Consider the following 11619-nt stretch of genomic DNA (forward strand, 5'->3'; position numbering starts at 1 on the left):
TGAGCTTAAGATCCACATTCAAGCGTTCCATCTCCGTTGCCATTGTTTTCTAACCAGAAGAAAACTCAAGGAATTTGACAAGAGTCCCTCAAAACCACAAAAACACAACGCAACACCCCTCTAGTGGCTCTGCGGTGAATTGCAGAGCAAGGCGTTCCCTTGACACAGAACTTCGAATGCTCGTTGACGACGTAGGGTCTACGCCATCGCTACTCCGTCACAGCAACGCAGAATCACAAATTAGGCTAAAGTGTGCGAAACAAACAAGCAAACAATAAAAAAACAACCAATTGTCCATTAGCTAATTTGCTCCCAAAAATGTATAAATACGTTCTATTTTTAATTGTTTCAGTGTCCCAAAAACAAATGTATACGTCTTTTACGTTTTTTTTTTTCACAAGAGACATCTCTAGGTTCTGATGCAACTTCGCTTTAAAGCACAACTTAAAATCCATTTTAAAGCAATAAAACTCATATTGGACCATGAAAGGAGATGAATGAAGAGAAATAGTCAGGAAACAGAAGTTGTAAGACGTAAGAAGCGTGAGAAAAATGTGGAGAATGATGTATAACACAAGGCACATGCCCCACACAAGTTCCCTGGGTGAATTCTGTTATGAGGTACTGGTCACTACAAAAGAAAGATTAAAAAAAATCTATCTTGATGAGACAGGCGGTGATGAGGGAAAAATTTACCCCGCCTGCCGATACAGCCGCGGCCACAACAGCGTCATCTCTCAGTTCAATGGTTTAGTTATGTGTAAATAAATTGTTACTTTGGTATCAAAAGCTCTTTTTGTCTTGTTGTTTATGTTATTTTGTAGAAGGAAAACATTATTCAGATGTTTGGGATGTCACAAAAGCAAAAAAAATAGCTGTGTTAAAGTCAAAGTTATGTTTGAAATGTATGGTTTCACAAAAAGCTCAATTCCTCTGTTTTTTCATCAGAAATTGGAAAATTGCACAAACTAAGCTATTTTTTAATGCTGATTTCTAAAGAATGGAAAAAGATATGAACTAACTTTTTTTCCTGCTGAAAGAAGAAAGTCTTATCTTTCTTTTGGTGAGTTCCATGTGTATATAGCAATCGAACAGAATTTTCTGTGGGCCTTGAAAAATCTGTCAAAATCCAGTAAAAAGGTCAGGAGGGGGTCGCTCAGGTGAAAAGTGCTGGGAGTGAATGAGTTAAGACATCTACAACTTAAATGTTCTCCGGATAGATGAGTTAAGACATCTACAACTTAAATGTTCTCCGGATAGCTTCTCACGGCTATCTAGCACATTGGGAATTTGCTGTCAAACATACCTTCATAAATGTCATTAAAATTGACACTGGATCTTGTCCCCCTTTTCTCGCTAACCAGATGAGAGTAGCTCTTTCTAATGAGTCTGTAGATGTCTTTGGCAGGACTTTCCGGCATATGGACAAACCTGCCTGCCATTTCGTCGGCTACAAATTTACACCACAACACTCGAGATGGTAGTAAGCTAGTGCACCAAGTCAATTTGGAGCTTTTGAGCTCACTGCAGTGTTTGCAGTCAGCCACCAGGATGCGCCAGAGGCCAACAAACTCAGGTGGTTTCCGGCGAGGTCATATCAAGTTTAGGCCGGCCACTCAAATTGAAGTTCTCATAGCGGAGAAGCGAGTCAGCAGTCCACCCTCGAAAAAAGGAAGAAAAAACTTGCTGAGTGCGTCGGAGTCCGGATGGTAAGAGAGCGTCAATATGAGCGCGCGGATGAATATGAATGAGGCAAATGAAAGCTGATGAATGTTGGCCCTTATCTCCATAAAGATTAGACAATTCCCTTGAACTGCAGCCAAGGACACGCACAATAAAGGGAGACTTTTTCAACAGCTCATAACATCACATCGCAGTGAGATGATGGATCATGTCGAGGCGTCCGTGGCCCCGCCCCCCCGTTTTTTTTTTGTTTTTTTTTTCTTTTCCCATTGCGTATTCCTGGCAAATGATCTTTTAACAAGAACCCCAGGCCAAGGTACACATTAGACGTATTAAAATTAATTATGATATTAGGCTCTTTTGTCGCCAGCCCCGAAAGCCCCGCTTTACTGCAGAATCACTATCGAACTCCTGTCGGGCAACTCAAGGTGAAAGCTGTCTAAAAGTAGGGTTTAATGATATGGTCGGGGGTTTAAAGTAAGGTTTAATATAGATACTGTTTTGAACAAGGGCTAACAAAGTTTAAATTAGGAACAGGTTTTGAAGAAATCTAGTTCATGTTTAAGTTTTCAAAAGTTTTAAATTTTAAGCCATGGGTAAGGTTTCAAGCCAGGAATGGGGTTTCATATTGAAGGTTTCATGCCAGAGTCAGGTATACAAATTTGAGTTTCAAGGCAGTGTTAACGTTTTTAATTTAAGTTTCAAGGCAGTTTTAGGATTTTAACGTATCATTTAAGACAGACATGTCCAAAGTCCGGCCCGGGGGCCAAATGCGGCCCGCGGCCCCCCGCTTCAATCATAAAATCAATAACATTTGGCCCACACACAGACTTAATAAATTGGTCAGTAGTACTGCTACCAGCATATGAAGTAGCTTACACACTAAATGCTGCTCCTCATTTACCCACTAAAAGGCAGCAGCACTCTAAGCAACATTACCCCGTGTTACCCTTTATTCTCCATTTCTAAAATGACGACAATCAACAACAAAAAAGAAAGTTGACTGTGACGGCCGACACTTCAAGGATAGGTGGAAATTGGACTATTTCTTCTCTAAAATACGCAACAATTGTGTCTGCCTAATTTGCAAAGAGACAGTCGCTGTTGAGTTCAATGTGAGGCGATATTACCAAACAAGACACGCTGACATGTACGACAAGATTATAGGGAAGATAGGCAGCGAAAAATTGAATTAACTTTAAGCTAGTTTAATTTCACAGCTGCAGTATTTCGCAAGAGCCCGAGAGTCGAAAGAGAACGCCACAAAGGCGAGTTGCGAGATTGTTGAAAGTATTAATTATAAAATAATAATAAAGCGAATGTGACACACAGACTGGCTGGCTAAAATTTGCTTAAATATATTGTTCTATGTAAAGGACGTCAGCCAAGGTTGGCCCCCCACATTTTTGCCACACCCAGTCCTTTGCAAAAAGTTTGGACACCCCTGATTTAAGATAAGGTTATGGTTTCAAATTAAGGCTTTTCTGCAACAAATTCCATATTGAGTTTGTCTTTGAGAAGACAGAATTGGGCTTTCAGGCCAACGTTGGCCTTTTCCCAAAAATTGATAATCCACTTTATAATTCAGTGTACCATATGTGTTTAATGGCCTCTGACCTATCTTGCTGGAGCATAACTATCCAGTAAATTGTTTAAAACAAACATACAAAAAACCCATAAATAAAACAAATGCATATAATTCAAGGGAAAATTCCAATATTAAACAATAAAGAATTAACAGCAAATGCTGTACACTGATGTACTAATGTGCCTTATAATCAGGTGCGCCCTAGAAGTATAGTAGGCTAGAAGAGGTTTCGAAAGTATAGCTTTCAAATTAATTTGTAGGGTTTTGACCATGATTTAAATGTTCAAACCATGAAAGGTGCTTGCCACGAGACAAAAACACGCAACAAGTGCGCAGTGTAGTGATTACCAGCTGAGGGGCAATAAACTTCAAGTTACGATAAAGCAACCTGATAAGATAAAATGACAAACTTTGTCCACAAATTGGATGGCAGTCATTTGGACACAGTTATTGGCAGCACCATCAGCGCAAACAAGGCCATGCTGCGAACGGCCACTCTGTGCTTGCTCCTTTGGGAGGCCTCGTGGACACTCGGCGCCCCCACCAGCCATCCCAGGCAGAAGGTCCTGCTCGTGTCCTTTGACGGCTTCCGCTGGGATTACGACCGCGACGTTGACACGCCCCACCTGGACCGCATGGCTCTCGACGGCGTCAAAGCTGACTACGTGACTCCGCCGTACCTCACAATCACTAGCCCCACACACTTCACGCTCCTTACAGGTGAGACTCACCTGCCAAGTGATATTGCTCTGACTGATTTTTGACTGAGTTTTTCGGCACCACGTCAGGTCGCTACATTGAGAACCATGGCGTGATCCACAACATGTGGTTCAACACCAGCAGCACGGAGAAGAAGCCATACTACCAGACCCAGTTTGTCAACGAGTGGTGGGACAATGGCACGCTGCCCATCTGGATCACGGCTCAGAATCAGGTCCATGTCATTTTCAAAATTCATACTTGAGTAAAGTTGGCGGCAGCTGCCAAACTGACATGCTAGCATTCGGACGGTGAACTAAGAAAGTGACTTGGGTCAGTCGCTAGTTTTACACTCAACAAGTGTCAATACATACAGTACTTCTACCAGAGTATAGTCAAGAAAAAAAAATGTCGATTTTCTCTTTTGATAGGTCCTTGTATTCTCTCAATGAACAGGAGATAGTGACACACAATTTAGGAAAAAAACGAAAGCAATAATCACCTATGATAAATACATTTGTTTAAGGAAAGAATAAGTAAAAGCTGGCGGGCCAGGACAAAATGTCTCCAACAGCCACGCAGGTGCCCCCAAGAAGACCTGTCCCGAACTATCGAGATCGTACAGTTTATATTTGTCATTATTAGGGTTGGGCATCGTTTGAAATTTAACGATTCTCGATTCAGATTCCTTTAAGAGGCAGGGTCGGGGGGGGGAGCAGGATCAAAAAATCTATTGTTTAAAAATGTATAAGTTTATATTAATGTCTTCTAGATTTTTTTTTTTGTTATATGAATTAAAAATTTATTATTTTTTATCTATATGAATTTAAAATTGTTATTATTTATAATTACTTATTATTATTACAATTAATATGAAGTTTATAAATTATACGAACTTCTCACAGTGTTATTTTTAACCTTTATATTAATATCATCAGTCTTCGAATTCGAATGTGATGAAGTTTCTTTCCACAGGAGTGCACTTTCAAAAAGATGTTTATTTTTCAAAAGCCCATGGAGAAAACATGTACTTATATTCTTTTGCCATACATGTACCTTAGCTGGGAGCTACAACAAAGCATTAGTAAAAATTCTTCTGTTGGTTATAATTTTATGTAGATGAGGCAAAATAATAAGGTTTCATTATTTGTAAAACCGATTCTGTTGTGTTTACAGACACATGCAATGTTTATGTTGTGACAATACCAGTTAGGCCAATGAGTGGCGCTGTAGGAGTGTGTACGTATAATGCGGAGAAGAAGAGATGACAGTGTCTGCTAGGATGCTTTGTGATATGATGCTATGTTTTCACTGCTACGTGTTCATTAAAAAAGTAATCGAATGCTTCATATGGCTGCTTCTTTCTAAATAAGCAACACAACAGATTCAAAAACAAAAAGCCTTTTAATACTGTTTATTTTAACGACGGCGTCTACTGCTTTAAGATGGCGGCTCTTTGCTACCGCCAGCAAATCCATCATTTTGCATCTATTTCTCTTTATATGTTCTAACTCCGCCAAATCTGTCACTTTGCATCTAGTTCACTTTACATGATATCGACTATAGCCCGACGTAATAATACGAATCATACGATTTATTTATTCATCGTACTATTTTCCATCCATCCATCATCTACTGCTTAATCCGGGGTCAAATCGCGTGAACATCAGAAGGCAGACGTAATGTATTGTTTTACTTACCTGGTGCTGATGGGGCGCAGCGTGTCAAGTACGTAGCACTCGGCTAGTTTTGCACTTGGCGCTTAGGCTATATTCCATGAAGCTGGTCGTGCAGCGACCTTTTTATGATTTAGTTGTGTTGCAAATATTGTACTGAGCTGACTGGTCTTTTTGTTTTTGTTTTTTGGAAAGATAAGCCAAACTTTTGAGCGCCGCCGCACCGTGTCCATGGTTGTAATCAAGTTGCAATGCGCAAACACTCACTTCTTGTGGCTTCTTCTTCGTGGTTTTCGGCAGCATTTTTTTCCGCTCGGCGGTCAGGGCATTGAAACATGGAATCGAAATTTAAAAATTCGAATGGTTCCGGGAGAACCGGAGTGTTAGAACCGGGTCCCATCGATGCTCAACGCTCGATGCCCAACCCTAGTCATTATACCAGGCGGCAGACTAATGGCAACCCCTTCATGGGAAAAACACTATTAACACATCAAGAAAGGGAAAGAGAACAAAAACCCACTGTCCATAGCTATCAGTAACCTTAAACAAAAAATGACTCCTTGTAAGGAAAACAGCACTTGTCCCAGATGTCTACAAAGTAGACAAAATAAAGTGCTGTGGGAACAATAAATGATTATGTGTGATGGTCTGAAATTAACAGATACTGTATGTTTATGTGAATAAAAGGAAATATGAATGTACAAATCCCTCTTTTGAATTCAAAGATTGAATTCAATAGCATGAGTCCTTTTGTCACTTCTCGGCCCAGCAGTGCTTTGAGACAAGAGGTTAATTGCTCCATTTTCTGAGCCTTATTTCTGTGCTTCGTCAGGGTCTGAAGTCTGGTTCCCTTCACTTTCCTGGCACGGCGTCCAGCTACCAGGGCCAGACGGCAACGGTGCGCGAGGTGGAGCCACTTTTGTACAACTACAAAAATGAGACGGCATGGCGTCAGAACGCCGACAAGGTGATGAGTTGGTTCCGCAACCTGGATCTGGACTTTGTGTCACTTTACTTTGGCGAGCCAGATGGCACCGGGCACCGCTACGGCCCGGACTCCCCTCAACGGCGCGCCATGGTGCAGCAGATTGACCGCACCGTGGGTTACATCCACCAGTCGGCGGAACGCCACGGGCTGAGTGACGTCCTAAACATCATTATCACCTCCGACCACGGCATGACCACCGTGTACCGGAACGGACTGGTAGAGGAAATCACTCTTTCCCAGATTCCGGGGTTTTCCTTTGGGGATGTGTCCTTCCACCTAGTGGACTTCGGGCCCTCGGGGATGCTACTACCCAAGCCTGGTAAACTAGAGAAAGTGTACCAGGCGCTAAAGGGGGCGCACCCACACCTCCATGTCTACAAGAAGGAAGAGATGCCTGAGCGCCTCCACTTCTCCAACAACAGCCGCATCCTGCCCATCATCTTGCTAGCTGATACTGGATATGTCATCAACGGAGTACGTACTGAAAAGGCACACGCAAACATACTGCAAATGGCAAAGATCCAAAGTGAAAGCCTAGAGGTTGCAGTTCATCGAATTACAACAGCCTGTACAATATACTGTGCTCTATTATCATAGTAGCTTCTTCAAGTTAAGGTTTCCAGGTCAAGGTTAGAATCTCATGTCTAATGTTTGTTATTGTTCATATTTTAAAAAATCTGATTAGTACTGTATTAGGGTTTTACAGAAGGCTTTAAGCTAAAATCAGGCTTTCAAGTCCACAGATGTGTAAGTAAGACTAAAAGAGTTTACAGTGGGCCAATAAGTATTTAGTCAACCACGAATTGTGCAAGTTCTCCTACTAGAAAAGATTAGAGAGGCCTGTAATTGTCAACATGGGTAAACCTCAACCATGAGAAACAGAATGTGGGGAAAAAAACAAAACCACATTTTTTTATTTGAATTTATTTCCAAATTTGAGTGGAAAATAAGTATTTGGTCACCTAGTAACAAGCAAGATTTCTGGCTGTCAAAGAGGTCTAACTTTCTTCTAATGATGTCTAACGAGGTTCCACTCGTTGCCTGTATTAATGGCTCCTGTTTTAACTCTATCGGTATAAAAGACACCTGTCCACAATGTCAGTCAGTCACACTCCAAACTCCACTATGGCCAAGACCAAAGAGCTGTCGAAGGACACAAGAGACAAAACTGTAGACCTGCACCAGGCTGGGAAGACTGAATCTGCAATAGGTAAAATGCGTAGTGTAAAGAAATCAACTGTAGGAGCAATTATTAGGAAAAGGAAGACATACAAGACCACTGATAATCTCCCTCGATCTGGGGCTCCATGCAAGATCTCACCTCGTGGCTTCAAAATGATAACAAGAACGGTGAGCAAAAATCCCAGAACCACACGGGGGGACCTAGTGAATGACCTACAGAGAGCTGGGACCACAGTAACAAAGGCTACTATCAGTAACACAATGCGCCGCCAGGGACCCAAATCCTGCACTGCCAGACGTGTCCCCCTGCTGAAGAAAGTACACCTCCAGGCCCGTCTGCGGTTTGCTAGAGAGCATTTGGATGATCCAGAAGAGGACTGGGAGAATGTGTTATTGTCAGATGAAACCAAAATAGAACTTTTTGGTAGAAACACAGGTTCTCGTGTTTGGAGGAGAAAGAATACTGAATTGCATCCGAAGAACACCATACCCACTGTGAAGCATGTGGGTGGAAACATCATGCTTTGGGGCTGTTTTTCTGCAAAGGGACCAGGACGACTGATCTGTGAAAAGGAAAGGATGAATGGGGCCATGTATCGAGATATTTTGAGTGAAAATCTCCTTCCATCAGCAAAGGCATTGAAGATGAGACGCGGTTGGGTCTTTCAGCATGACAATGATCCCAAACACACAGTCAGGGCAACAAAGGAGTGGCTTCGTAAGAAGCATTTTAAGGTCCTGGAATGGCCTAGCCAGTCTCCAGATCTCAACCCCATAGAAAATCTGTGGAGGGAGTTGAAAGTCCTTGTTGCCCAACGACAGCCCCAAAACATCACTTCTCTAGAGGAGATCTGCATGGAGGAATGGGCCAAAATACCAGCAACAGTGTGTGAAAAGCTTGTGAAGAGCTACAGAAAACGTATAGCCTCCGTTATTGCCAACAAAGGTATTAACCAAATACTTATTTGCCACCATGATTTGCAAATAAATTCTTTAAAAATCAAACAATGTGATTTTCGGGGGGGGGGTCACATTTTGTCTCTCATGGTTGAGGTTTACCCGTGTTGATTATTACAGGCCTCTCTTAATATTTTCAAGTGGGAGAACTTGCACAAATAGTGGTTGACTAAATACTTTTTTGCCCCACTGTATACATGAGAAAAACACTCTCACAAATGTAAACTCAGTGATACCAGGGTACTTGGAGCGAGCTGTTTCCAACCGTGACTTAATAACCGTCATCTCCGTTTTATGAACTCTTCAACTCTCTTACCTCTCATCAACGTATAGTGGATAGTATAGAGATAGTACCAGAGTTCAGATAAGATGCAATAAGATACAGAAAGGTCAACTTGAATGTTGGCTTAAACAGAAATGTCAAGACAGAAAATTATTGATTATTGACAAATAAGGGGGTAAATTTGGTTTTCAAACAAGGGTCAGAGTTGCAATCAAGGGTGATAAACCAGGGATACGGTTTGGAAATCTGAGCGTTCCATCTGAAGTTTTGATTTATCCAATAACGCCCTCTGCTGTATGTCGGCAAGTATGACACAAACGCTGGTCTGGGTTAACACATTGAACTGGAATAAATCACAAGTATTGTGTTATGTGCAGTGTAGTTAATCTTACTTTTAAAAAGTAATTAATTACAAATTTTTCCAAAAAGTAATTGCGTTAGTGACTCAGTTTCCTCAACGTAAGAGTAATTAGTTACTGGCCAATGTAACTGACATTACTTTTCATGTTCTACACGTTATTAGATGATCCATTCTATAACACATCTTTCACATCAAATATGTTTATAGTAACTGAGTGACCTCTTTTATATTCCAAAAAAAAAAACATAGGTCACCCTTGTTACATTTTTAAAAATTTCACCTTTATGAGAGTGTAATGGTATACAAACTTTAACTTTCAAACGCTGTGAGGATAAAAGCCTTTTTCTTGTTGTACTAAACCGGGACTTGTGTGTACCATCACACCCCTAATATATATAGATACATTTTTCAATATGCAGGTGAGGCTTGAATCGCTTGAATCACGGTTATGGATATGTCATTCAAGAAAAGTTAAGGGCAAGTGACTATTTTTGGTAATAAAAAACAAATTATTATTATATTGTAGCATCTACAAGGACAACACCCACTTGGTGATGATAATGCATACTGAACAGGAAAACATTCCATTATTTTGAACTTGACGCTCGCCATGCTAAATGCTAATGTGAGGGAGAATGCGAACGCTATGCTAATGCTCCGAGCCACCCTATATCGCATTTTCAACGCCGTCACAACCACCTTCCCCTCCTTCCCTCGCCCGCTCTGCTCTCTCTGTGTCTCTCAGACATTTCTCACGTCATTCAGCCAAAGTAGTACCGCATAATAACGCAGGCCTTTACATCCTAAGTAAGGGTAACGGTGTTGCAAAGATGGGAAAAGTAATTAATTAGATAACTTACTACTGACAAAAATAACGTCGTTAGTAACGTGTTATACTCTACCACAGTAATTAACAACACTGGTTATGTGTGTTAAGTACTTCCCAGTCCAGTTCAACAAGGGTGAGCACGGCTTCGACAACCAGGAAATGGACATGAAGGTTTTCTTCCGAGCAGCGGGGCCGGCTTTCCGCAAGGGCCTGAAGGTGGCCCCATTCGACACAGTCCATATCTACCCGCTTATGTGCCACCTCCTGGGAATCCGGCCCGAAGTCAACGATGGTCGCCTGGAGGCCACGGCCAACATGCTACGAGATAACCAACACCTACACGGTCAGTGGCCGTGACCCGCAAACAAATCCACGTCCTTTCCAACTAGTTAATAAAAAATTGAATCAGAATTTTTTTTTGTTGATTCCAAAACAATCTTTTGAGTGCTTGTCTTAGCAGTGGTGGCTAGCCTTTGGTTTACAGTTTAGCTTCCTGCATTTTTTTTTCTTTTTTTAACCAGTGTCCTTTCTTTTGCGTTGTTGTAGGCAAGCATGTAAACCTCGGTCCAAACTTTGTCACCGGCTTGGCTGCAATGACTGGATTTCTTGCAGTCGTTTTTGTTGCTGTTATGGCACGCACAATGGTCAACGACAAACGACATAAAAGGTAATAGCAAAAAAGTAGGCGTAACCATATTTTTGTTCAAATGTTTGAATTACTCATGTCTGAATTTCTTTCAGATCGACATCTTGCATGAAACCTGTAGAAGAGATTCAACAGACTTCATTTTGAGCAAAAACAATAATTCAGTGTTTCACTTTGTGTATGTATATATACGAATCATGAATAAACAAGTATTTAAATCCATTTAAAATCATAAATGTGACACTTTTTCATCAATTTGTGATTTCACTTTTATTCAGGGATGAAAGTGGCTAGAATTTCTTGCCATAACTCCCTGACATGAGGGTCGCCACGGAGCCAGAATTTTTTCTTTTTTGGGGGGGTGAGGGCTCAAACCTCCTAAAACCACTGAAATGCAGATAAAACTGCTTTTGGCACAGTTATTCCTATATACCCTACTCACCAACGTCACAGAATGACGTGTCGCTGTATCCGGCCGCCATATTGTCCGTCATTGTTTATCCGTATTCTCAATGGTTTCAATTTGTCGTGCAATTTATAGTGCAATTCATGGAAGCCCAGGTGCTTTCAGACGCTGTAAACTCATTGGATGCGTTGCATAAAAGGCGTTATGTGGAAAAGCTTCAGTCAATCCATTCACCAGATCCATATTTGATGCCTAAATCGATATTTTTCGACCCGCTGTATTCGCCCTCTCTGCCTGACATCTGCTACCCTGATATCTACA

General features: G+C 41.3%; 1 protein-coding gene across 2 annotated transcripts; it reads left to right on the forward strand.

Moving 5' to 3' along the window:
* Nucleotides 1-1666: 1666 nt before the first annotated feature.
* On the forward strand, nt 1667-11128 carry LOC130932006 (ectonucleotide pyrophosphatase/phosphodiesterase family member 7-like). Of its 2 annotated transcripts, XM_057861340.1 has the most exons (7): nt 1667-1709; nt 3705-3991; nt 4060-4205; nt 6479-7108; nt 10355-10589; nt 10793-10913; nt 10988-11128. In XM_057861340.1, exons 2-7 carry the CDS (start codon nt 3751-3753, stop codon nt 11037-11039), a joined length of 1425 nt encoding a protein of 474 aa, XP_057717323.1. In that variant the 5' UTR covers nt 1667-1709; nt 3705-3750; the 3' UTR covers nt 11040-11128. The 2 variants fall into 2 exon arrangements, with proteins under 2 accessions (XP_057717323.1, XP_057717322.1); XM_057861339.1 differs by lacking the exon at nt 1667-1709 and having other exon boundaries at nt 3197-3991.
* The last annotated feature ends 491 nt before the right edge of the window (nt 11129-11619 follow it).

The sequence above is a fragment of the Corythoichthys intestinalis genome, chromosome 16, assembly GCF_030265065.1.
Source record: "Corythoichthys intestinalis isolate RoL2023-P3 chromosome 16, ASM3026506v1, whole genome shotgun sequence".
In the NCBI taxonomy this organism is placed as follows: domain Eukaryota; kingdom Metazoa; phylum Chordata; class Actinopteri; order Syngnathiformes; family Syngnathidae; genus Corythoichthys; species Corythoichthys intestinalis.

Coding starts and splice junctions, on each gene's coding strand:
- LOC130932006 (XM_057861339.1), top strand. CDS start 3,673: ATGACAAACTTTGTCCACAAATTGGATGGCAGTCATTTGGACACAGTT. Junction 3,992..4,059: donor ACACTTCACGCTCCTTACAG/GTGAGACTCACC, acceptor GCACCACGTCAG/GTCGCTACATTGAGAACCAT. Junction 4,206..6,478: donor GGATCACGGCTCAGAATCAG/GTCCATGTCATT, acceptor GTGCTTCGTCAG/GGTCTGAAGTCTGGTTCCCT.